Source organism: Jaculus jaculus, chromosome 1, assembly GCF_020740685.1.
Source record: "Jaculus jaculus isolate mJacJac1 chromosome 1, mJacJac1.mat.Y.cur, whole genome shotgun sequence".
Taxonomy (NCBI): Eukaryota; Metazoa; Chordata; class Mammalia; order Rodentia; family Dipodidae; genus Jaculus; species Jaculus jaculus.
The window spans coordinates 29366987-29394680 of record NC_059102.1 but is presented as its reverse complement, the minus strand read 5'-3'; the positions used below and the strand labels follow the sequence as shown (position 1 = coordinate 29394680).

Genomic DNA, 27694 nt, shown 5'->3' with positions numbered 1-27694 from the left:
ATTTCCCTGCAAATTTCATAATTTTATTTTCTTTACTGCTGAATAGAACTTCACTATGTAAATGTACAACATATTTATTATCCATTCATCTGTTGAGGGACATATAGATTACATTTCCTAGCTATTGTGAATAGAGTAGCAAAAAACATAGTTGTGCAAGTATCTCTAAGGTAGGGCTAAGGGTCATTAGGATATATGCCTAAAAGTTTTATGGCTGGATCATATGGTAAATCTATTTTTAGCTGTCTCAAGACTCTCCACACTGATTTTCACAGTGGCAGTACTAGACTACATTCCCACCCACAGTGTGAAAAAGTTTCACTTTTTCTGTATCCTCACCAACATTTATCATCATTTGTTTTCTTCTTGATAGCCATTCAGACAGGAGCAACATGAAATCTCAAAGTAGTTTTAATTTGCATTTCCCTGATGGCTAAGGATATAGAACACATTTTTAGATGTTTATATTCCATCTGTATTTGTTCCTTTGAGAAATCTCTATTTAGTTCCACAGCCCCCCCCCCCTTTTTTTAAACTGGGTTGTTTGATTTCGTATTGTTTTGTCTTTTTTGAGTTCTTTGTATATTCTGGATATTAATCCTCTGTCAGATGTGTAGCTGATAAAAATTTGCTCCCATTCTGTATGTTGTCTCTTTGCTCTATTCAGAGTGTCCTTTGCTGTACTATAATTTCATGAGATCCCAGTGGCTGATTAGTGGCTTTATTTTCTGGGCAATTAGAGTTATATTCAGAAAGTCACTGTCTATACCAATATGTTGAAGGGTGTCCCCTACCTTTTCCTCTAGCATTTTCAGAGTTTCAGTTCTGATATTAAGGTCCCTGATCCATTTGGACTTGACTCTTGTGCATGGAGAAAGACAAGGATCTATTTTCATCCTTCTACATATAGATATCCAGCATCCCCTGCCCCCCCGGCACCACTTGTTGAAGAGGCTGTCTTTTCTCCAGTGATTATTTTTGTCAAAAATCAGGTGGTTATATCTGCCTGGATTAACGTCTGGGTCCTCTATTCTGTTCCATTGGTCTATGTGCCTGTCTTTTTGCCAGTACTATGCTGTTTTTGTTACTATGGCTTTGTAATATAGCTTAAAATTGGTATGATGATACCAACAGCCTTATTTTTTTGCTCAAAATTGTTTTGGATATTCAAGGTTATTTTTGTGCTTTCAGATGAATTTTAGGAATGTTTACTGTATGTCTGTGAAGAATGTGACTAGAATTTTAATGGGGATTGTGTTAATGTATAGATTGCTTTTGCTAGGATTGATATTTTCACAATATTGATTCTTCCAATCTTAGAACATGGGATGTCTTTCCATTTCCTAGTGTCTTCTGCAATTTCTCACTTGAGTCTTTTAAAGTTCTCATTGTAGAGATCCTTCACTTCCTTGGTTAGGTTTATTCCAAAGTACTTTGTTTAATTTTTTGAGGCTTTTGTGAATGGGTATGATTCTCTGATTTCATCCTCTGCATGTTTTTTGTTAGTATATAGAAAGCTACTGATTTCTGTGTTTATTTTGTATTCTGCTACATTGTTAAAAAGTGCTTATCACCTCTAACTGTTTGCTGGTAGAGTCTTTAGGGCCTTTTGTGTATAGAATTATATCTTCTGCAAATAATGATAATTGGACTTCTTCTTTTCCAATATGTATCCATTTTATGAGTGTCTCTTGCCTTATTACTATAGCTAGGACTTCCAGTACTGTATTAAATAAAAGTGGAAGCCAGGCGTGGTGGCGCAAGCCTTTAATACCAGCACTCGAGAGGCAGAGGTAGGAGAATTGCCGTGAGGTCAAGGCCACCCTGAGACTACAGAGTTAATTCCAGGTCAGCCTGGAACAGAGTGAGACCCTACCTCGAAAAACCAAAAAAAAAAAAAAAAAAAAAAAAAAAATGGAGACAATGGACACCTTTATCTTGTTCCTGAATTTAGTGGAAAAGCTTCAGTTTTTCCCAATTATAAATAGCTTCTGTTATGCTGAGATATGTTCCTTCTATTCCCAGTTTCTGTAGGACTTTTACCATGAAAAATGTTGAATTTTGTTGAATGTCATTTCTGCATCTATTGAGATGATCGTGTGATTTTTGTCCTTTAGTCCATTTATATAATGTATTACGTTTATTGGTTTGCATATGTTGAACCATCCCTGCATCTCTGGGATAAGGCCTACTTGGTTGGGGTAAATAATATTTCTGTTATATTCTTTTATTCTGTTTGCCAAGATTTTTTTCAGAATTTTTGCATTTGTGTTCATGAGGGAGATTGCTCTGTAATTTTCTTTCTTTTTCTTTTTTTTTTTTTTTTCTGTTCTGTTTGTATAGTTTTGGTGTCCGGGGGATGCTGGCTTTATAAAAGGAGTTGAATAGAATTCCTTCATTTTCTGTTTTATGTAAAAGTTTTGAAGCAATGATGTTAGTTCTTCCATGAAATTCTGGTAAAATTTACCAGTCAATCCACCTAGGCCTGGGCTTTTTTTTTAGGAGGCTTTTTATAACTGCCTGGATCTCTGTAGTTGTTATAGGTCTGTTTAGATGGTGTATCTCATCTTGATTTAATTTTGGTAGGTCATATGAATCAAGGAAATCATCCTTTTCTTTCATATTTTCAAACATAGAGATATATATATTCTTAAAGTGTGTCCTTATGATTTTTTGAATTTCTTTGGTATCTGTTGTAATGGTTCCTTTAAATCTCTAATTTTATTATTTTTTTGTCTCTTTTCTTTCTTCTGGTTAGATTTGCTAAGGGTTTATCAACCTTGTTTATCCTTTCAAAGAACAAACTCTTAGTTTCATTGATTGTTTGGATTTATTTTGTGGTTTCTATTTCATTAATTTCTACCCTAAACTTTATTATTTCTTTCCATCTACAGACTTTTGGTTTGTCTTGTTCTTCTATCTCCAAGGCCTTAAGGTGAAGTGGTAAATTGTTTGCTCATGAACTGTCTAATTTCTTTTTTTAATTTTAATTTATTTATTTTTGCGCAAGAGAGAAAGAAAGAGGCAAAGAGTTGGAGAGAGAGAGAATAGGCACACCAGGGCCTCCAGGCACTGCAAATGAAATCCAGATGCATGTGGCCCCTTGTGCATCTGGCTTATGTGGGCCCTGTGGAATTGAACCAAGGCCCTTGGGCTTTACAGGCAAAAGCCATAACTGCTAAGCCATCTCTCTAGCCCCTAATTTCTTAATATACGTACTTATAGCTATAACTGCCTTCATTGTGTCCCAAAAGTTTTGGTATTTTGTATTTTCATCATCATTTGATTCTATGAATTTATTGATATCATTTTTGATTTCTTCAATGACCCATTCATCATTCAATAGTGTACTGTTTAGTTTCCATGAATTTGTGTATGCTCTGTGGTTTTTATTATTGCTGATTGGTAGTTTAATCCCATTATAGTCAGATAAAGTACAAGAGATTATTTCATTTTTCCCATATTTGTTAATATTTGCTTTGTGTCCTAATAAATGGTCTCTTTTGGAGAATATTCCATGAGCTGCTGAGAAAAATGTATATTCTTTAGCATTTGGGTGGAATGTTCTATAGATATCTGTTAGGTCCATTTGTTCCATGACATAATTTAATCCAGATGTCTCTATTTTTTTTCCCCAGGATGATCTGTCAATTGATAATAGTGGTTTAGCGATCACCCACTACAATTGTCTTTGGTGTTATCTGTGATCTTAAGTCTAATAGTGTTTGTTTGATGAAACTGGAAGCCTCCATGTTAGGTGCATATACAATTGTGATTATAATGTCCTCCTTTTGGACTGTTCCTTGAATCAGTATAAAGTGACCTCCTTTATCTTTTCTCAATAATGTTGATTGGAAGTCTATCCTGTCAGATATTAGGATAGCAACCCCTGTTTGTTTCCTAGGTCCATTTTCTTGAAATACCATTTTTCTGTCCTTTCACCCTACACTAGTATCTATCTTTTATTGAGAGATGAGTTTCCTGGGGCCAAAAAATGACAGGATCCTTCTCTTTAATCCAGTCTAAAAGCCTGTGTCTTTTGGTTGGGGCATTGAGGCCATTGATACTAAGAGTTATCATTGAAAGTTAGGTGTTTATTCTTGCCGTTTGTCTTGTTTTATAATTCTTCCTATTTCCCTTTACTCTCGTTTTAAATACTACTTGAGTATGGTTTTTTTTTTTCCTGTTTCCTTTTGTGTGTGCTTTGCTTTCTCTTCAGTGTGAATGATTTCAAGTATTTTCTGTAGAGCTGGCTTAGTTGTCATAAATTCCTTTAGCCTGTTTTTGTTGTGCAATGTCCTTATTTCACTTTCAAATTGGATAGCTATCTTTACAGGATAAAGTATTCTTGGTTGACAGTTATTATCTTTCAGAACTTGGAATACATCATTCCAAGCCCTTCTGGCTTTAAAAGTTTGTGTTGACTAGTCTGCTGTGATCCTGATGGTCTTGCCTTTGTATGTGACTTGCTTTTTCTCTCCAGCTGCTTTCAATATAATTTCTTTGGTTTTTTATGCTTACTAGTTTAATTGTATGTATGGTAGGGAGAGGTTCTGTCCAGGCTTTATCTGTTTGGTGTTCTAAAAGCTTCTTATATCTGCATTGGCATTTCTTTCCCAATTTTGGGAAAATTATCTTACATGATTTTGTTGAAAATGCCTACTAAGCCTCTGGATTAAAATTGTTCTCCTTCTACTGTATCATTAATTTTTATGTTTAATTTTTTAAATAGTGTTCTGTATAACTCAAAATTACCATTCATACCTTCCTATTAGCTTGTCTTTATCTTTGCTTGACTGCCACCCAGTCTTCTATTTTAGATATTCTGTTATTTCCTTCATTCTTTCTACTGTTGATACTTTCTCCAAATTTTATTTGACTGACTCTGTTTTTCAATGCTAGAATTTCTGCCTAGTTTTTTTTTTTTGTTTTTTCAGTATTTCTATTTCTTTAATCATGTCTTATAGTAACCTCTTCATTTCTTTTTTTTTTTTTTTTTTTTTTTTTTAAATTTAATTTATTAGTTTTCTTTTCAGTAAATACAGGCAGTTTGGTACCATTATTTAGGCTCATCTTCTTCTTCATTTCTTTAAGTTGGTTCCCTGTGTCCTCTTGGGATTCTTTCAGGAGTTTTATTTTTTTAATTCCTTTGTTTTCTTCTTTGATTTCTTTGAGTATAGATAAAATCATTTCCTTTTTGAAATCTTTGTTAGGCATTTCATGAGTTGCATTGGGAGCCATTTCTGCTGGGTTTATAATTTTTGGTGTAGTTTAATTGTCTTGATTCTTTGTATTTCTTCTGTTATAATGTTGTGACTTTTGAATTCTGGGTAGCTGATGCTTGGGTTTTCTAATAATATGTGGGACTTTTAGATTTGGAAGTCCAAATTTATGTACCTTCAGAGTAGGTGTTTATGGTGACTAACATAGCTCTTGTATTCTAATCCTTCTGCAGAAGTAATCGTGGGTCTTGAATTTGCCTGCTGTTCAAGTATTCCAGTGGGCTGGATAGAGAAATTTACTGACTAATTGTAAAATTCAACTAAGCAATATACAAATTCAATAAAAACTAACACAGAGTATGCAAGTGTGGGGTTGTAACAAACAAACAACCTTATAAAGTGAAAATTCCTAAGGGTATTGCACTACACCCTTAATCTTGTCAGCTGGGAGGCTGAGATTTCTGTTCTGAAATGAGTTCCAGGTCTGTCTGGGCCTGAATCAGACCCTGTCCCCAATAATGACAGAAGAAAGAGACAAAGGTCCACTGAATCTGAAAGCATCAAAGGCAACAGTAGTCAAACCACAAATACCATTTAATTGAAAATGGTAAAGTCAACCATGAATATGTGACCCAAAACCTGCCCTGACATGGAAAGAAAGATTAGCACTTCCACTGGAGGCCTATGTGCCTGCTTTTTTTGTTTTTGTCAGTCAGCCTCATTAGCTTTTGGGGTGGCTTTCAATCTCACCAATGCGGAGTGACCACCTTAGTCCCTCCATGCTGTGCTGTAAATCTTGTGTTCTGATCAGCTATGGTGGATACCCTGATGCTGGAAGCTGAATGTGTTCTCCAGAGGGTCACAGTACTGTCAGTTATGGATAGGGGAGTGTAGAAAGCCTGGAGTTGTACTGGAACTGCTCTGCTGGTTTTGCCTCTGTCCCCCTTAGCAGCTCTTCTGCTGTCTCCCCTTATGGTTTATTGACTTTGTAAGTTGGCTAATGAGGTTAGAAAATCTCCTTGTTTGGTCTCTGTCCTGTAGCTGGGCATTGGGCACGTGATTGGATCCAAGTGGGTCTGCAAGAATTGGGTTGTGGGTCCACAAGCTCCTTGGTTAGATCTATCCTCTCTGATAGATCTAGTATCTCCTGCTTCTCCACAGTGTCCAATAATAACTTATGCACCTTCACTTTTCAGGCAAAGAGTGTACTTTGCTGTGGTTTTGCTCAAATCCCTCTCTAGGCTGGACTGGTGTGATGCCTATGCACCCATCTTACCACAAAATCTAGACTCAAATTCCTATTGAACACAAATTTTACTTGTCATAAAATATAATTCTTCTTCATTTGTATTTGTGTTTTACTCTTCTCAACTAAAGCAATTATTAGCTTATATCAAATCAAAACAGACTGAGGCCTTGTGTTTTAACGTGATACTGAACAAAAGTGCACACTTAGTGTCATCTGTTGTGATTATGTTACAGGTGGCATGAGTTTGTCACTGTTATGGTTTGAATATGAGGTGACTCCTTGGTAGGCTCATGTGAATAGGCCTGGTGACACTCCTAAGAGATCATTTTAAAATAAGGTCTCATCTCCACCAATGGACTAATCCTTTGATAGATTCATAGTTTCATGATTTATTGGGAAGTGATTGAATGCCAGAGGTGGGACCTAGTTGACAGAAGTAGGGCACCAGAAGCATGTCCCAAACCTATCTGACTTGGCCTCAGCATCTGACTCTTATTTTTTGCCTCCTTTTGGCTTTGAAGTTAGCAATTCTTTTCTACCACACAACCTTCTTTCATGATACTGCCTCATGAAAGGCTCAGAAACAGTGAGGCTAACCCATTATGGACTGGGAGTGTGAAGTGAAAGAGAACTCTTTCTACTCTAAAGTTGTTTCACTTATTTTTTATTAAAATATTATTTTACATTAATATTTTTCCTAATAGTAAAAATGTCTGACTGCAAACACATTTTCTGTACCTTGCTTCTACCTATAATATCCCTCCTCCATATATAGTCCCTTATACCATGCTGAAAACATACTTGCCATTAAATGGACTACAACTTTCCTAATTTCTTTTTCTAATGTTTTACTGAGGTATCTATAATATCACAAAATTGCATGATGTGGCTCTTTGGAGGAAGAGCATTGTTTTTTCAAAAGGGCTATATTTTAAAAGTTCACAGAACCAACATGCGAAACTCTAGGCATGATGTATACATGTTGTGCTTTGTAGATTCTGGAAGTTGTTCATCCTGAATGAATGAAACTTCATACTAAATACCTCCCCATTTTCCCACCCCAGATGCTGGCAACCACTATTCTACTCTGCTTTATGAGTCTGGCTATTTTAGATTTCTGATGTCAGTGGCACTGTGAAATAACCATTCTCTGTGATTGAATATCTTCACTTTGCATGTTATCCATTAGGCTCCTTGGTGTATATTTAAGTTAATTTTGCCTTAAAATAGAATTTTCCTAATTTTTTCTTTCTATTTTTTTCTTTTTCTTTCTATTCTATCTATTTTGGTGGTTTTAGAACAAGGTTTAGTTTTGTAGCCCTGGCTAAGCTGGACCTTATTATATAGACCTGGCTAGCCTTGAATCCATGACAGTCCTGCTTCAGCTTCCCATGTGCTAGAATTAAAAGTATAAGCCACCATGCTTATCCAAACTACAAATTCATATAAGTGTCACCTCTTTCAGAAAGCCCCATATAATTATACCAGCTCTTCCCCCATTTCCTCTTATCATGTTTCTTTCATGAGCTTTACAGTTTGAGTCACAGGAATACTTGGATGTACACTTGTTCTCCCAGAGGAAAATGACAAGCCTAGATTGAATACCTGGATTCTCAGGATCTGCTAGAGGTAGTGGCAAGTGCCCATTGAGGGTGGGCTGTGTTAATGTCTGCCTCACATTCCTCTTGTGCACATTTCTTCTCTAACTGCTGCAGATCACATCTGGTCCATCAGAGAGTCCTCCCCGGCTCTGCTAACACTTGGGATTTGTAGTTCTCCAACTTAGATTTTCCACCTACAATTTCATAATCACATTTTATTCTTTCGGGTTTATTTTTACAAATCCAGAAAGGGATAAATAATATCACAAGCACCTATAAATAAATCACCCACATTAACAGATTAACATAGAATTGCTTTGAATTCTGAGTTTTAAATAAATCATGTAGGACATCCAATGAAGACTTAACTTTCACATGACTGTCCATGTAAACTTATGCTATCCACAAATTCTTCCAGAATAAACGTCAACAGTTTTAGTATATACATGGAAATATATGTGGTATTGGTTTATGTTTTTTTATATTTTTGTTAATATGGGAGAAAGTTTATATTCATTCTTTACATTTTTTTAAAAATATTTATTATATGATATCATTCTCTCATATGCTACCTTTACTGGGTATAATCTAACTCAGGATCTATCCATCTGGTCCAGACACTTTTCATTCAAAGTGACGTTCCATCAAAAATGACCAAGCATAATTTAGTCATTCTCTTATCAATAGACATTTAGATGGATTCCACTCTTGTGATTTGGCAAACAGTACTAGCTTTGCATATGCCCCCAGCCAAATGTAGGCAAAAGATTTTCTGACCAACCTACCTACTTAGAAGAGGAGCTGGTGGGTCAAGGAGAATTGGGACTATGCCAAATAATGCACTGTTAACAGGATGTAACAAAACACACTGTTTTCTAATAGTTGTACATATTGGCTATCTTTGCAGTTGGAATAAGGAGTCTTTGCTATTGTTGTTCTGAAAGACTCAGGTTTGTTGTCATAATTCACAACGCACCAAACATACCTGTGCATCTGCATAATTACGCTCAGCAGAAACACAGTGGCTGATGCCGTCACACAAGACTGAGAGTAGACGCTGGCTTCTACACTTCTGGTTCTTTTTATTTACTTATTTTTTGGTTTAGGGCTTGACACAAGAAACATTATGATGATATGATAGTGGTGCAGGAAAAACAGTGCCCCTTATTTCCTACCTGTCCTATAGCTCTTTTAATTTTCCTTTCTTTTCCCCTCCTGTTAAAATCCCAGCTTGAAAATTTATTTTCTCTCTCATTCCCATCACTTACACTTAACTTAATTCCTTCTTTACATTTTGTAGGTTCATAGACCACATTTTTCTGGATCACTTTCCATGGGCTTTAAACTTTCAAACCCATGAAAATGACAGAATTTTGAGAAAAGAAACCAGAGTGTTTGGACACAAAATGATTTTATTAAATTCATACATTTAAGTTACCCTTATTACCCTGCCTTACCTGTTCCAATGATTTTTAGTTCCTTCTTCAATTTTCCTTTCAAATGCAACCACTCCCCATATCTGTGTTTATGACCTGTAATCCCTCCTCCCTCTTTCCCTCTCCCAGATATTGCATGGAGGAACTGACATGCTTGCAGGATTCCTGCTGTTGATCCTCTGTCTGTTTCTATTAAGATAGTTTGTGTCTCGCTTTTACTGAGTGCAATTCCTTTTGTGCCACTGATCTCCTTTACCACTAATCCCATCTACACTCTAACGGGAAAACAATCAGGTGGCCTGGATGCACACCAGAAGCCACTCATTGGGCTGAGATTTTGGAAACCAGCACCTGCTGTCTGCTGATGGCTGGCCTTCCAGGAAGACAACTCTGTCTGCTTCGATTTGAAGTCCATCCTTAGCTCCTTCCTCCATGGAAACAGCTGAGGGGAGTTCCTGATAGTTGAGAGAAGAGGCATGTGGAGCTGGGCTTTGCAGAGAGAATTAAACTCTATAGGCAATAGTTAATAGAATGCTCATATTTCTATTGTTACAAGAACACTTATCATTGGTTTGACAGAGTGTATTAGTACCCAACTGCAAGTGAGGCAGTATTGTAGTCCTAGAAGCATGCTGGAACATAAACAAAATATCCAAGCCTATGTTGAGTGGAAACTTCCTCCATCTCTTGTGGAGGAAAGATCAGTTTTGTATGAGGTTTAACTTGGCTATAGAATTGTAGTGTTTGTCTTAAATATAGTTCTGAGATTTTGTAATGGTGGAAGTGTGTACGTGTGTGTGTGTGTGTGTGTGTGTGTGTGTGTGTGTGTGTGTTTTAGAGTGGTAGATGTTTAGATTTCACCCTAGACTTCAGAGTATTCCTGTACTTAAAAAATTCTAACCCAGACAGACATGGTGGCACACACCTTTAATCCAAACCTTTGGGAAGCAGAGGTAGGAGGATCACTGTGAGTTCGAGGCCACCCTGAGATTACATAGTGAATTCCAGCTCATCCTGGATTAAAGTGAGACCCTACCTCAAAAAACACAACAAAAACAAAATCTAGCCCAGACTGTGGTTTAAGTTATTCTTTTTCTCTTAAAATAAGAAAGAATAATTCTGTCAATGTATGTCATATACTATTAAAAGCACTGCTTTCAATAAGGGAGTTGCCTTCTCATGTATTGATTTTATATTTTTAAATATTTTTATAATGAGCAAAAGGAAAATCTATCAAAATATGTACGTAAACTCTTTCCAGGCAATAAAAAAGGGAAGGGCTGAATTTGAGTTGATGCAGATGATCATGTGGGTCACACTCCACCTTTGATCTTGAGACTCAGAGGAAAAGGGTCTTACCTATCTGCCATCGCTTCCCAATGCTGACTAATGCCATGATTAGTTTAACACCATCCTTTCAGATGAACATAGTGCTGGAAGCCAATAAAAGATAAGAATGGAAAATGGGTAAATCCTACTCATAAAATAAGAATTCAGGAAATTGCTAGATAGTCCCTTCTGATGAAGGCATACTCTAAATAATTTCTTCAAGGTCATCTGGTTAATTTATGCTGCATTTGTAAGTTATTGTGTATTTTAAAAATTAATGAAAGATTTAATTATAGCAGGGTTGTCTGTGACCTTTTGTGAAATGACTTCATCATAAATCTGCAGGCATTTCAGAACTGTTTTCCAGGTTTCTAATAATTTGCTCTCAAACTAATGACATCCAGCCAGTGAAAGGAGTTAAAGCTGGGTAAAAGGATTGAGTTGGGATTTGTGGTTTCCTAGCAATGGCTAATTCTCAGGTTTGGATGGAGGCAGCAGAGAAGATGGTATGTGACTCGCCGGAATCCGCAGCAGGTTTCTCTATTTACTTAGAGGAATGAGAAAATAAATCCAATGTGTCAATAGGGAGAAATTGCATGTAGCCAGACTGGGTCACTGTAGATTAGACAACTCAGGGAATCTTCTACCTGTGAATGAGTGGGAGGTAATACCTAGGCCAAAGTGATAATTCCTCTTTTACTCCTCTACTACCCTCCAAGATTCTCCTTTACTAAGAAACATGCCCTAGGCTTGCTATCCACCTTAGAAATCCTTCAATACCCTCACCTTCATGTCTGTAACCTTCACTCTGCTCAGAGGCTCAGTAAGAACAGCTAAACTGCTTCTGGAGAAGCAGTCTAATTACTTCTGAGTCCAAAACACTGCCCTTGTGCTCATTCTCTCTTGATCCAACAGAATCATGAAGTCCTTTTAGAGGTGTTCCACATCTGAGTGGGTGCAAGAAGACAGTCTTAGAAGGGAATGTAGCTTGCAGCTGTTGTTCCAGACAGACCATATAGGATTTGGGAAGTTTAGCCTGCCTTTCACCCTGATAGGGGATCTTGGGATCAAAGCCAGTAAAACTTGGAAAGCCTGTCTTGTCTGAATCCATCTCAGATTAATAATAGCATCCCTGGACTGATCTCTTCAGTTGTCTACACTTCTCAAGGAAGCAGGTACTAAGGGTACTTCAGTCACATAGGCTATGACTTGACCTGCAGGATTAAAAGGTTTCCACTGAAATTATTCAGCATGGGAGAGAGTTGAATGTTAAGAGCCTTAAGACTTCTTGAGCAATCCATTGTTCTTATAAAGCCCTTATCTCATGGGTTTCAAACAAAGGAATTAGGCCAAACGTTCATGCCTAAAGGCCATTTGGGTACTATGAGTTTATAATCCTGTTTGTTCTTTTTCATGCCTCAGGGATTCCCAACCAGAGACGCTAGCAATAAAGACTGTCATAGTTCAGGGTCAAGTACATAATTCTCCACATAGTAGATGCTCAAACCTTGAAACAAGTAGTATCATAGTCAGAACTTTCTAGTTACAATCTCCCTATAGATTTGGCCTTACTTTCTTCCTACAATCATGCTTTCAGGTTTATTTATTTGACAGTGTTTCTGTCTTTTGTACAAACAAGTCTTTATAGAGCTGGAGGTAAGAGCAGCCCAACTTCAGCCAACCACATTCTCAAGCCTCAGGGTCAAAAGGTTGCTAATCAGTACTGAGCCCTTGAAATCAGGGTGCTGAAAACTGTGTTAGCATAATGGCCACAAATGCATACCTTTGAGGCCTGTCTTCACCATCTGCTTGCTGGGTCACCCTGGTGGATGAGTTATTGAATTTCTTTGAACCTCAGTTTCTTCCTCTGTTCAGTGAGAATAGTGAGAACCATGCAACATTGTTAGCAAACTGTAAGAGTTCAATAAACCCCTTTGTTGCTGTTATAATTATTATTGTTGTTATTTGTCTAATTTCCCACTGTGTTTAAAGTCTCACAAAGATATAAGGTATAGTATGTGGCCGCAAAAGTCCTCAAACCTCCAACAAAATAGATTAAGTAATTACAGTGATTATTATATGATTATGCTTATAGTTTTAAAATATTTGCATTTTTTTGACAAGGGGTATAAACATTTATGTTTTAACCTCAGAACTGTTCCAGATACCATTCTAATCCCTATTTTGAACATAAGGAAACATGTCTGGTATGTGTGATGAGGAGCTTTCAATAAGCTCACATCTTGGCTTTGATGTGGACACCTCTATGGTCAACTCCACCATACCTGCATCTCAAAGAAAGAGTGAAGATCATAGAAACAGAAAAGTTAAAACAAGAAAAAGAATTGAGAAAATGAAACCAACTCATTCCTATATAGTATTGTGATTAGATAATATTCAAATTTACAAAAACACAAATGAATGAATGAAATACTCGTGATTGTGTGAAAATATTTTTAAATTGTCACAAAAACTAGCAGAATAAAAATGAAAGAGTTTGTATGATTTTTAATAGAAATGCCATCACTACAATGCTTGACTTTGAAAACTGGTATAGAATTCACCATTCAACAAATGTTGAGACACTGTTTCTTACATGAAACATACAATAATTAAAAAAAAAAACAAACCTAACCCTGTAGTAGCCCACATGCAAAGTCTAAACTGCATCCAAAGAATTAGCATCACTGAGACCATAATCTTTGTACATATTGTAATTAAATAAGAAATTTAAAATAATGATAAGGAAAATAAAGAAAAAAAAAACAGTTGTTTGGCAACAGAGGATGTGTTTTTTATTAGTTTTAGTTCTTGCAGACAAAACTCAAATGATTACTGAGATTTTCAAATGGGAAACACTCCCATTCTTCCCCATCCTTCCTCTCAAGTCCTGCCCATTACTTGACCTGAGGTTTTCAGAATTGACAGGGTTTGGATAAGACAAGATATCCTGGGCAGAGGAAAAGCAAACAGAAGAAATTAAGCTTCTCTTAGTCAGAGGAAATGGAATTCTGTTTGGGCACAAGCTAGTGACAGGTACTACAAAACACACACACACACACACACACACACACACACACACACACGCACACACGCACACACACACAAAAGAAACCTACAAAAGTAAAAGGAGGCTAATTCAGGGAACAAAGGTTCTATGTCTTTGCATGTTATTTGTGGCTAAAGAGAAGATTCCTTGAGAGTCTTCCACACAACTGTTGAACTTGTAAAATGGAGGCATGGGAGGAAAATCCAAATGTACTTTGCAAATGTAAGAGATTTAGTGCAACAAAAGGATTAAGAGTCAGTTTGGACTTTAACAGAGCAGACTAGCAGAAAACTGAGTCTCAGCTAATGCAGAGATGTTTCTAGACTGATCAAAGACAGTTCATTTGAGGCAAATCAGAAAGGAGTTTACCAAGTCAGAAGTGGCCATTGTATTTTTTCTGAAGATGTTCAGGCAAACAGAGCTGGTGTCTAAAAGAATTCACAATGCAGGGGGCGTCTCTCAGAAAGGGACGAGGGTTGCCCTGCTTGTGTGAGTTCAATCAGAAGTCAGTTCCCTCAAAAATCAGTCTTTAATGAAGTCTGTCCACCAAGTTGAATTACAGAAGGCTTTTTGCTCTTATCGTTGGACACTTCTTGGTAATGACTCCCCTTGTTCTTTAAAATGAAAGAGTGTGGTCAAGCACTGACTTTTTGAAACTCCTCTCAGCTTTCATAACTACCTGTAAAAACTGTCATCAGTAGAAACCGAAAAAGGAATTAAATAACCATGCAGGGGAGAGTCAAGTGACCCAAAGCTTTTCTCCTGTAAAGAGGTAAGCATCTTTATAGAGCCTACTACTTCTCTAATTACATTTAGTGTGACATTGTTTCCATCTAAATTATAGCAATTATACACCCAGATCCCATTTGAAATTATTTAATTAATGAGTAACTAACCCTTTTTGTGTGCGGAATTCTAATGAAGTTTTGTTTGTTTTCTTTTAAATTTTTGTGAGCCATTGCCCTCCCTCGAATGAATCATGTTTTTCCCTTTAGGATGGATTACTTGGGTTTGGATGGTCAATTAAAGAAGGCGTGTTATTTCACATCAGGGAAATCACATTTGCTATGGAAATTCTAGCACAGTCTAGGAAAACAAGAAACAGAGAAGCTACAAATCCCTACCACCACCACCAACACCACCTAGGATTGTTTTTATTTTTCTATATCTCAAAAATAACCAACTCAATCTTGTTATTTGACCTAGAAATAAGAGCAGATAAATCTATTGCTCCAATTTTAGAGTAAGTGAAAGATATTTTTAGATTAATTTTATCCATTAATCACGCCAGAGCTATATTAACTGAGCATCTGATATATGAAATGAGTGTCCATGGAATGACTCTTAACAGATAAATCGTTTGTGTAGCAGCCCACTGGGAGACAGATATTTTCTATATCCGGAGGTAGACATGTAGATTAAAAGAAAATAAAATTCCAGAAATCACATTAGAGGGCCATAATTCATACCCCATCTAAGTGAGCACATTCCACTGGATAAAAGTCACCTTTAAAAAGGGAATTTGAAGCCTTGAGAATGTGACATGTACAAGATCACCAAGCTATTTCTGAAGCAGAGAAGGATAAGAAAAGATGTCTTCTGCTTCTTTACTAAGTTCTTTGCTACTGTGCACAAGGCAGCTTTGTATTGAAAGCCAAACAATGTAGTGCAAACACAGGATCCCATGTGACCAATCATGTCAGTATGGGAGAAGATTTTTTTTTTTTTTTTTAAGATAGAGGTGGCCTCTTAGGTTCATAGAAATACAAGAAGTTGAATCTGAAGTAGAGTCAAACACTTTTTATGAAAAAACTTCATGTGGCAAGGTAAAAGGGAAAAGAAAAACAGAAATAATAAATTTTAATTGATTTTTCCCCTTGAAAATCCATATAGTGAGAAATGGCTTAGAGAATTCATTAATTTTGTTTCTGTGGTTAGGAGTAACTTCCTGAGGGAAACCAAAGGGTAGGGCACATGTTTCCAGGCAGCCATCTATATTTATGTATTACATGTCCATTTTTCTCAAGGCTCAACATGGAGACAAGACAGATCTCTTTCCCTTGAGGTTATTATGTATCTTGAAAAAAGAGATTGTGAGTCAAGGCTATTGAAAGCCCTTGATGAAAAAAGTTGCAAGAATCTAGATATTTCAGCACTGAGAAGCATGATGCTGGTATGAACCTCTGTATTCTGTGGGGATTTTCGCATTGATTACCTCACATAATGGGGGTTTTGATTATATTGCTTATTATATTTCTTGGAGTTAAGAAAGAGGAAAAACAATGCCTTTCTGAAGAACAGAGTAGTTTATCTTGGTAATTGCATGGGAATGGGACTATTGAATTTGCTGTAACAGGAACTACTTTCCCTATCACGAATACTTGAGAATTAAATTCACTTTCTAAAATTCCCTCATTGGTCCACAATGATCAATTAGACATTCTTTGTCCAACAACTATTGCTAGTTACCATTCTCTTTACAGAATACAAACAAGTCTAAGGAGAGTCTCAAACCTTAAGTGCATACTTGGTTAATTAAATTCTGAAAAAGATAAAAAATTATCAGGGAGTTTAGAATCAATGGGCTAAAACGGTCTTCTTAAAATTTATCCACTTAAAATACCTTTTCACCCAAGAAATCTTTATGAAACCCAGGTGTTTGGGCCTATATGATAGATATACAATTCAAATATAAACTGATAGTAAATCATGAAGAACTTTATTAAAACAATTATGTTATAATTTTACCATTAAAAATGAAAGCAAATTTGCACACTAATGAGTGGATGTATTTGCTTAGTTTTACATAAATAAGTAAATCTTGGCTGAGTATTTTATACTGCAGGATATGGAACATCTTCAGTAGTTTTCAAAGTTCATCAATATTTTGATTTTTAGTCAACAATGCTGACAACATTGATTCACATAAATACAAAGTACAAAATGGAAGAAATATGTTTTGGGCCATTTAAGAAATTGTGGAAAATTCTTTCATCTCAAATCAAACTTTTTTTAATCTATTTTTTAAATGGTTCACATCACAGCAACTCAAGAAGCTGTTTTAAAAATCAAACCCAATGTGATTCTAATATATACACATTTGAGATTTCCATGCTGAGCAAAGATTTAAAAGTCTTTGCTTTCCATAATTAAGAAATTATGTTTTATAAGATCATAAAACATTGTATCTACAATAAAAACATTGCAACTTATAGCATGACATATTCTCCAATCTGAGCTGAAATATTTTAGGCACAACTGAAACTGTGGAGTGTGGTGACATATGAAGTGTAAAACATACCTGTTGTGAGTTCAAAAGTTGGAGGGCAAGTGCTTTCAGAAACATCTCAAGTTCTTTATATCTTAGATTTTTGAATTAGTGTTTTGGTTATCACATGCTCTGAAACATTTTACTACTGCCAACGTTTTTGGTGACCTCCACATTCAATTATGTAACCCCTGTGTGAAACTGTGGACTAGAATAGCAGAGCTCAAAGTGTAATCCTGGGACAGCTACACCCTTACTTGGGACTCAAAATAAATGAAAATATATAGGTTCCCTAAGTATATCAGCGAGAAACTTTACTGGTGGGACAAGTCTACAGTTAATTATCCGTCTTGGAGAATCTCAGGTGGCAGGAGCATTCTGAAGTATCTAGCTCAGTGCTGAAGATTTCCTGAAAATACTGAAACATGGTTTGGGAATCACAGCCATCCTTCAACAGACTGTTAGGCTTTTGTCTCCTTCTATATAGCTTTCTCTGGGATTTTCATCTGTTATTGGTACATGAATTTCCTTGTTATCCCTAAAAATGAAAAAAACATAAGGAACATGTTACTATATGTCCTTCTTCAATGGTAACATCTGAAACTAATCACAATCTTTGTGATTTGGCTAATATAGAATAGCCAAGGGAGTGTGTGTATGTGTGTGTGTATGTGTGTGTGTGTGTGTGTGTGTGTGTGTGTGTGTGTTGGACAGAGGAGAATGTAGAGCTGGTTGTAGGACTGAATCGCATTGAAATGGACGACATCCAATCATTGAAAGACTTCAGTTGTTTTACGCTCCTAGGATGATTGGCCTCCCCTTTCCATCACTGTGATGGATGTTTTGCATTGTAATTGCAAGACATGTCACCCCAGTGGGGTCTGGATGATCAGTTCTTTTCTATTTTTCTAGAAAGGATTGATTGTTCATATTTTTAGGACTATCAACTGCTAGGCTGTGGAAAGGTCAGTATTGATTGTCTATGCCATGCAGATGGTATTCTTTCTTACCATAAATAAATATGAGCTCCTTGTATTTTAATGCTGTGTATTTTCATGGAAGGGAAAGTGGGTGAGGGGAAGAGGCAGCCATATGAGTTAGGCAGGGATAGATTTAATTAAAATACACAGGTACCATCCCAGGACTTGGACATGTGCATGGTAGCAATTTAGATTAGCTGAGTCATTTTGGCTACACATACACACACACACACACACACACACACACACACACACACACACCCCACTTTATAGGTGAAGAAACCTCCTAAAGGTACACAGGTAGATGAAATACTAATATTAGAATTAAAGGGGCATGGAAAGACTGCTTGTGAAAATGGTAACCGTGGTTATATCTGTGTCATGGATTTTTTTTTAACTTCTCTGTACTTTCTACAGTTTGAATATTTTCTACAAAACACACATGTGACTTTGCAATACATACGGCTATCAAACCCACTGTGACTATAACAGTGATTGGCTGAGGCTATGAAGACACTAAGCCACTGAAGAGGGAGACTACTCCCCTAAGGAACTCATGTTAGAAGCGAGGTCCAGGCTGCCCGAAAATCTTCCTGTTGCTCCCCAGTCTGTCACGTTTCTGGTTAATGTTGGGCCTCCTCTGCTTGTCTTTCTGACCCCTCCCCTAAACACTTAGAGTTTTTGGCCACTTCAGCCTGCGCTCCGAATGGCAACTGGTGAAAGTGGACTACAAGTCTATCTTCAGCCGACACTGCACCAAGGATGACTACCAGACCTGGCACCTGCTCAATCAAGTATGCTTATGGTGGGACTTGCTGGCCTCTGGAAGTAGGAGCTACCGCATGTTGGGTTCAGTCTTCTCTGGTCTTACTATTTGGGGAGGGAGGCAGGGGGAAACTTAACTATGTGAGTGTGGATTGGGGGTCAATAGTTGGATGCACAAACCCAGCAGGAGTCATTTTGCATCCTGGGATTCTATGTACTAATTAGGTCACTGAATTCCCTGGAGCAGAGGGAATGATTATAACTTAGTTCGATCTCATTCTGCGGAGATGTGAGCACCAGGTAGCTAGAAGGATCATCTGTCTGTCAATGTAGCATGTTTCAGAACAATAAGTGCCTTGGAACACCAGAAGGAAGACTGCTGAGAAGGGATGCAGGGTGATTGGGTCTAGTGACAGAAGATATTTATCACTGCTGTATACTCAGACCTCTGCGTTCTTCTAAATCTATTGGTCCTTGTAATTCACACCAGCTACTGCTCCTCTTTATGTCCTTGTCTAAGATTTAGGACTTAGGTGTGATCATTTATCTCAGAGAAGGAACTTGGCTAGTCAACGTCAGTTTTACTGTGGCAACTGTATGGAAAAAAAAAAAAAATGTTCCAGAAGTTGGTTTCTTTCCTTTATATTTCCTGCAGAAGTCCCTGGGGACAGTGGCATGGTAGTCTGCAGGCAATGCCTGGCCTCTATCTCTATAGAGTGGAAAAGAAACCAGATGATACAGACATTACAGGCTGGAGGGGTATTCTGAAGCCATCCCTCAGAGCATTTGTTTCAAATGGTGGTAGATTAACACGTTTGTTCTTGAAACTCTTGGATGGTAACTAGGAATGAAGTTGACACATAGAATGACTGAAGGAGAATGAAAAGGCCAATAGTTCTGTTTACCAGCTGGCTTGTTTCACCATCTGTGTGTTTCCTGCCCATCTCACCATGAACTTTCTCTCTAAGGGAGAACCTTGCGTCATGGGAGAAAGGAAAATATTCAAGAAACGTAAGCCAGGTGCTCAGTGTGCCCTGGGCAGAGACTACTCTGGGTCAGTGGTCTCAGAACCCTGTGTCTGTGCTGACTGGGACTTTGAATGGTGAGTCCTTTGACATTTCATCACCAATTTCAACCATCTGTTTACACGGTTATGGGAGGGAGGTGGCTGCAGTCAGGTTCACCTTGCTGCTAGAAAGCACCCAACCAAGAGCAGCTGGTGGGAGGAAAGTGTTTATTTTGGCTTAAAGACTCAAGAGGAAGCTCCATGATGGCAAGGGAAAATGATGGTAGGAATAGAGGGTGGACATCCCTCCTGGCCAGCATCAGGTGGACAATAGCAGCAGGAGTGTGTGGCAAACACTAGCAAGGGAAAGCTGGCAATAATACCCAATCTTCAACAATTAATCCAGGCTAAGTCCTAGCAAACAAAATGGAGAATATAAGGATTTCTCCTGAATCTCAGCATGACTGCAACTTTGAATCCCTCATATCTCTGTAAAAGAGGTGGTTTGTTTGGAAATTTTTTTTAATATTTCTTAATATATTTTATTATTTATTTATTTATTCATTTATTTTGAGACAGATTCATATGCCCCAGGCTGCTCTCCACTTTGATATGCAGCAGAGAATAACTTCATCTTCTGATCCTCTTTCTTCATCTCCTGAGTCCTAGGTGTGTGCCACCACTCCCAGTTTAATCAGTGCTAGGGATTAATCCAGGGCCTCATGCACATAAGGCAAGCACTCCCTACCAACTCAGTCCCTGGGAAAATAATTATTAGTTACAACCTAGTAAAATAGTCAAAGCAAATATACATGGTAGTCTACACAGAAAAATAGCTTGGAGCATGCAGATACTTTCTTTCTGTGACAAAACATCCCACAGGAGGCAACTTAAGAGAAGTGTTTATTTGATCTCTCAGTTGGAGGGCACATTTCTCACCATAGCAGGGAGAGATATCAGAGTCCATGCCAGTAGGAACATGCAGCTGGGACTCTTCACATTTGGGGAGACAAGGAAGCAGGGAGCATACAGAAAGTAGAGTCTGGTTATAAAACGTAAAGGATATCTCTGGTGACCCAGTTCTTCCAGTGATGCTCCACATGGAGCTAAACTGACACTTCAAGGTCTCACCCTTAACTCACTTCCTCCAGCAAGGCTCCATCTTTAAAGTGCCCACAACCCTCCAAAAGAGCTCCATTAACTGGGGACCAGCCATTCAAACACATGAGCCTGTGGGGGGACATTTTACATTCAAACCATAAGAAGTGTCAAGCTGATAATTCAGACCATAAATTCCAGATTATCACTGTCCTGCTATAGACTGGCTGTATTGATGTCCTCTGTCTTTGAGTATGGCATGCTACAAATTCTGTGTCTTTGTGACCTTCATAACAGACCCTTACCCAATATGAGAAGAAACAAGGACTACAAATTATTATGTTTGCCATTTTAAATAACATTTTATTACAACACACATTCATTCATTCACATGTTATGTGAGGTGAATTTGTTCTTTTTTAAAGGTAGCTGTTTTTTATTATTTATTATTTTTTAAACAAAATGGCTGTACTCTTAGGCCCTGACTCTTCCATGTGCTAATTCTGCTGAGAGGCTTTGTTGGGGTTATTGGTATTCATTGTGGGGACCAAGAGGCCACAATCAGTTTCTGCAGGGGTGGTGGGAACATGGTCCCTCAGGCTATTGCCGTCCACCCTGGGGCTCTTGAAATATTTCTTCCCCCTCTTCCACAGTGTTTTCTGAGCCTTAGCACTCAAGACAGGGATCTGATTTAGTTTTACTTTCTCTATAGACTCTGGATCTCTGTTTTGGTGAGGTTGGAGTGACCACAGTTATCTGTCGCCATTTTTAACAAATGAAGTATTTTACCTGCAGTATTTCTATCAGAGTTGACTAGTCTGGATAAAAAAAATCATTTTGTTCACATTCATAGGTTTTTACTCCGGAATTTTTTTATTAATCTCTATGTCATTACCTTAAGTATTACATTTAAGTATTAAAATACTTAAATTTATCTCACTAGGTCTAAGGAAGAAATAAATGAATTAAGAAATGAATGAATATAGGTCATTAATATAGATAAGGCACTTACTTATCCTAGTGGTATACAACATATGATAACTACAGCAGCTGCTGCTTGTACTCCAGGGTTATGCAGTTCCCACAGGATTTACAGCAAACAAATCAGGGCTTATACATTCAAATAAGCACTGCTTTCAAAGTAGTACCATTAGGCATTATCTATTTATTTTAATGCTAGTAACATTGCTTAAAGGATTCTGAATCCTTCTTTGGGGACTACTGTCCAAATCTATCTCTAAATCAGGGAGGTAAGGGGAGGGGAGCTCTCGCAAGCCATTCTGTATTTCTCATATTGAGTTGGTAGAGATATTATCTATATTCAAGGCCCTATAATGTTACTACTGACATTTTAATGAGAAGGATGCGAACATCTTCTTTGTAAGTTACTTAGCTATACATATTAAAAATAATAGAGAAAGAGCTGGGGTTCAAATGCAGGGCTAGTTAAATCTCAGGTTCTTTCCTGTATACCTATTGCTGAGGAAATCAAACAAGTTTTATTGTTTGAGATTTACTTTGTGTTTTGGAAGGATAAGGTCTCTATTCGTAGCTACTCTAAAATTAAAATCTCTAAATGGTCTAGGCTTACTGTTGTAGATAAAATTTAATATAGAATATTTTATCAAGTCTAAAACAATTTCAAATAAAACAGTGTTGACCTTTGGTAGTGGAATTCTAGTATATAGTCTCCAAGCTGACCTTATAGATTTTTTGTTATATAAGTTATTATATGTTCATATTTTTGTGGCTGGTCATACTTCATAATAAAAAGAAGGCAGAAGGACCAGTTGTGTCTGATATAGTGTAAATAAGCATAAAGACTTGGTGTTGTTTACCAGTTATCAGAAATCAGAAACAAACAAAAAAAAAAAATCACATAGCTTAAAATGTATGCTTGCACTTCTTCTGAATATGGAAGCATCATCTTTTTATTTTATTTTTATTTATTTATTAGAGAGAGAGGGCATGCCAGGCCTTCCAGCAACTGCAAATGAACCAGACATATATGCCACCTTGTGAAACTGGCTTACCTGGGTCCTCGTAAATAGAACATGGGTCCTTTGGCTTTGCAGGCAAGTGCCTTAACTGCTAAGCCATCTGCCCAACCCAAGCTTCATCTTCTGATTTCTGAAATTATGTAGTTATTTTCAGGAAGGAACTACATGAAATTGTTTTTTTATTTGTTTTTATTTTTATTGTTTCTGTCAGTCAGCTTCAATAAGAATAGATACTGGCTTAGGTTTTGGTTTTGCTTTCATCAGAATTTGCCTGTCTTCAGTTCTAATACCAGAAGTCAGTGCTTGGTGACAGGATCATAGCATGTCTATTTCCCAATGGTCTTTTCTACCAGCAAGTGTTATTAAGTAAAGAACTGAAGTACACACTCAATTGCAGATATTTTCACACATATTCCATTTAGTTGTTTCCTTAAGCCAAATCAGGACATGGTCATTTGGTTAGTCCTGGCAAAGCTGAAGTCTCAGAGATAGCATGGAGAGGATTTAAACGAGTTTAGTCAGTTTTAGACATTAGTGCCTTCAGATGGTGTGTTAAGTATCTTCACCTTGTTGGGTTTGTTAAGTGGTACAAACTAGGTTCACAAAGGTAAACTAATTTGTAACCATGTCCTGCCACTGTTTAAAGGCAGGAGTTTGTAGAATCTCAGACATATCTATCTATACAATACAACAGACTTTTACCAGTGTAGGTATCAGAAAAAACAACAGCAACAACAAAAACCTGTCAATTTAGCTGGGCGTGGTGGCACACACCTTTAATCCCAGCACTCAGGAGGCAGAGGTAGGAGGATTGCTGTGAGTTTGGCCACCCTGAGACTAGACAGTGAATTCCAGGTCAGCCTGGGCTAGAGTGAAACCCTACCTTGAACACCACTCCCACAAAAAATAAAACAAAAAAAAAACTGTCAACTTTACAAAAATATTGAAGTTTTTTTTGTTTTTTGGTGTTTTGTTTTGTTGTGTTTTTTGCTAGGGAGTAAGAGAGTGTGTGTGAGAGGGAATCACATTCCAGGGCCTCCAGCCACGTGTGCCCCATTGTGTGCATGGTGTGCATGTGCGACCTTGCATGGTTGTGTTACTTTTATGCATCTGGCTTATGTGGGATCTGGAGAGAAGAACATGAGTCCTTAGGATTTGTAGGCAAGTGACTTAACTGCTGGGCCATCTTTCCAGCTCTAAAGTTTAAACTTAGGGGTCCTGACTTATCCTCAGCCTCAAGCATAATCTGAGGTGCTACTAAAAAGCAGCCTCCAGGATGGCACTAATAAAGGACCAGGAAAGAAGGCCTATGGAGACTGTCAGAGACTTTCAGGTGATAGAAAGGAGCATCAGGGCCTTGATTCAAAGTCCTGGAAGAACTCTTTTTGGGGGGAGTGGCCTTCTGGGACATCCAAAGTCTTATTAGTGGGAAATGAACAAGGAGTACTGTTCTGTTCTCTTCTTCATTCACTAAACTGCTCACACAATAGTAACTTTACTGAGCACCTGCTCTGCCTTAGCTGCTATCATAATTCTTTTATATGAACTACCTTAATCTCAGCCAACTCATAGGAGAGTTTATTAGTATAAGCATTCTGTGGATGACAGTGAAAACACAGATATGATAATATTCTAGCTACAGAATCCTGAGACTTACTGAGTGCATCATAGTGCCTACTTCAATGTGCAAGGTGGAGCCAGATCCACAGAGTAAAGTTGCCAAGTTGTGATGCAGAAGACAAATGGAAAGAGAATCGTGGGGTACCACAGCACATTAACTCAAGCATGTCTCCAATCCACTCAACCTTTAGCATTGTGCATATAAAGCACAAATAAATACATTTTTCTTATAGTGGGAAAGCAGAAGTATAAGCATGATAATAAACAATGTATAAACAAGAGTTATTAGGCTAACAAAACCATGACAGAGAATAATGAAAAAAAACTATAAATAAGTGTTTATGGGCCAGAACTGCACTGTCCATTGTAGTAACTACTAGTTACATGTGATTATTTGCATTAAGGTGAAAAAAAATTAAAATATGATTCCAGGTTGTCCTGGTTAGTGTTTACCATAGTGGAGAACATCTGTATTGAATATGTTCATCATAGGAAGTTTTACTGGACTGCTTTGACTTTAATCTATAGGCTAGAGACAGTCAGAACAAAGAAAAGTTCATGGAATAGAGATTATGATGTAACCATGGAAAAGTCCTATAGGAAGTGGTGGTGCAACTGTGTAGATTTGCTGCTGAGTAAACAAAGGAAAATAAATAGATTGCCCAAGAAATTGCAGGAGGATTGACATAAAGAGAGAGAGAGAGTGTGTGTGTGCATATATGGGTTTTACAAAGCTGAGGGGAAAAAAGGCTATAGATACAGTGGGATTAGATGAAGGGTTTAGGTTTTCCAAACAATTTTTGAAAAAGGTATGGATATAGTTGTCTCTTTCTCTATTTCTTTATTTACTCAGAGATTATTCATGGAGCCATTGTTGTGGTTGTTTCAATTTGGTGAATTTCACTATGTTGAAAATGGTCTACCTTGTCCCTTACCTGCCATGCTACACTTCTCCTGAAATGGAACAGACTTGACCTGTCAAACTTAAATCCTACAATCACACCAGCCCCGTGGGAGGGTGGCGGGAACAGGGAGGCTGTGCTGGGGCTGTGCCTAGCTTGAGACTTGGGCAATTCTGCAACTTGTCTAGAAGAGTCCCAGAGTCTTGTGTTGTCATTCTTGGTAACCACAGACTCTTCTTGATAATTAAGTGGGGACTCTTAGGAACTGTGCTAATGTTTAACAGGGATGAGGAGTCTTGATTGTTACCTCTATCTGCTGGCATCATCTGTTTACAATGAAGGTCAAATCATCTGTCCTCTTTAGGTTTTGTTTTCACAGTCCACCTGCATAAGGTATTGGATCAAAGATGGCACAAGTGTCCCTTCCTTTTCTAATAAGCACAGGTTGTTTTTTTTTTTTTTTAAATTTCTGAGCTGACCCTGCCATTCCTCCTTCTGAATCTGAGGCTTTTCCCTGGGTGGGGTCTGGAGAAGTACATCTTCTTGGAAATGAACAAAATCTCCCCTAAACTTTTAGCAGTTCTACAATATTTATAATCAAGGAACACACAGGGGTCATTTATTTCTAGAAATAAACTGCCAATGTGTTTGTAAAATCTGACAGCATACTGCCCTGAGGCAAATCAAAGTTTCTGTTACAGCCTGTCCAGATCTCACAATTGAATAGAGCACACCTTTGCTCAGGAAGCTGGAGCAGCAACTGAAGCTGCTGGTTGGTTTAAATCACATAGACTGTGAGCTGGGAGAGAGGCTGGGCAGTGTAAGAGAGCTTAAGATACATTTAGCAGAAATTAATGAAGAAGTGTACAGCTTGGGGGCAGCCAGCTTCTGTTACTATTGTTAAATATTAATGAGGTGTTTTTGCTCTTTGGGGCAAAGTAGCATGCTTGATGCACCTTTTTAAATTACCGTCTTGCTAACAGGTAGCACAGCTGAACAGAGCTGCTGAAGGCGGTGGCGTAGTGCACAGAGCCTGAAAATATTTCTGTCCTTCCCAAGGCTGCTTAAAGAGAGCATTGTTTCTTCACAGATGACCAATATTTCCTAGGGCCAGCAGGGCAATGCAACAGGTTCACTCCCCAAAAGAAGTTGGAGAATTTTCTGGAAGTAGTGCAGATATACCATATCCCAAAATAATCCAAGGAAATAAGATATTCGGGGGTACACTGGTAAATATTTAACTTCCTTGCTGGTCAGTGTTTCCTGACACTCATGCACCAATGTTCAGATACACATTTGTGCTACATTGTCTCTATGCTTTAGGGAGACTTAGGATCTGACTTTGGAAGCTTGATTTCCCCTGACATGAAGAAACCACCTTTGATGACCACTGGCTTGTTACAACAGAAATAATACTCTTTACCTACTTTATTACTCTTGTGTTTTGACATTTACACACATGGGAATGTTATGAAATGCTAAGAAACTGAAAAATACCCTTTGACATTCAGCTGGGGCCTTTCCTCATCCACCCTGGTCTGTTACCTTCTTCTTTTGCACATCATAGGGAAGAAATAAATTATGCCTGACTTCCTTATTCATCATATTATTGCTTAGAATTTATAGAAGCATGAAAAAAGCTGTCCTTTAACTTTACTCATAAGATTAGATGGAGTCCTCATGTCTAATCCAGACATGTCTGAGTAATGGTGGTATATGTATGACTATAAATGTGTATTTGTCTAAGAGAGGGGTAATTTGCAAGAAAAATGAAAATAAAAGAAATTATTTTTGGAGCAACATATATTGAGTCATTACATAGAAAAGTATCTTGATCTTGAAAATCATCCTCTCTGTTGCCCTCTACTTGTTTCATTCTCCTGTGTCTCAAAATGCACTTTTAACCTTATAGAAGTTCCTGCTCATACTTCTAAACCAGCATACTGTGGTAGCTTTGAATCCATATCTTTTCTATCCTGAAATTTCCATCCCATTACTTTTAAAAAATTTTTTCATGCATTTTATTTATTTGAGAGAGAGCAATAAAGAGGGAGGGGGGAGAAAGAGAGAGAGAGAGAAAGAATGGGTGTGCTAAGAAGTACAGTTACTGCAAATGAACACCAGACATATGTGCCACCTTGTGCATCTGGCTGTGAGTCCTGGGGAATG

At 37.6% G+C, this 27694-nt stretch overlaps 1 protein-coding gene across 1 annotated transcript in view; it reads left to right on the top strand.

Moving 5' to 3' along the window:
- The window catches only part of Sorcs3 (sortilin related VPS10 domain containing receptor 3), a 642016-nt gene that overhangs the window by 561765 nt on the left and 52557 nt on the right, over positions 1–27694 (top strand). Inside the window, exons 15-16 of the mRNA XM_004659366.2 lie at positions 18811–18928; positions 19868–20001. Coding sequence (XP_004659423.2) covers positions 18811–18928; positions 19868–20001 — 252 coding nt within the window. The remainder of the gene's footprint in view (positions 1–18810; positions 18929–19867; positions 20002–27694) is intronic.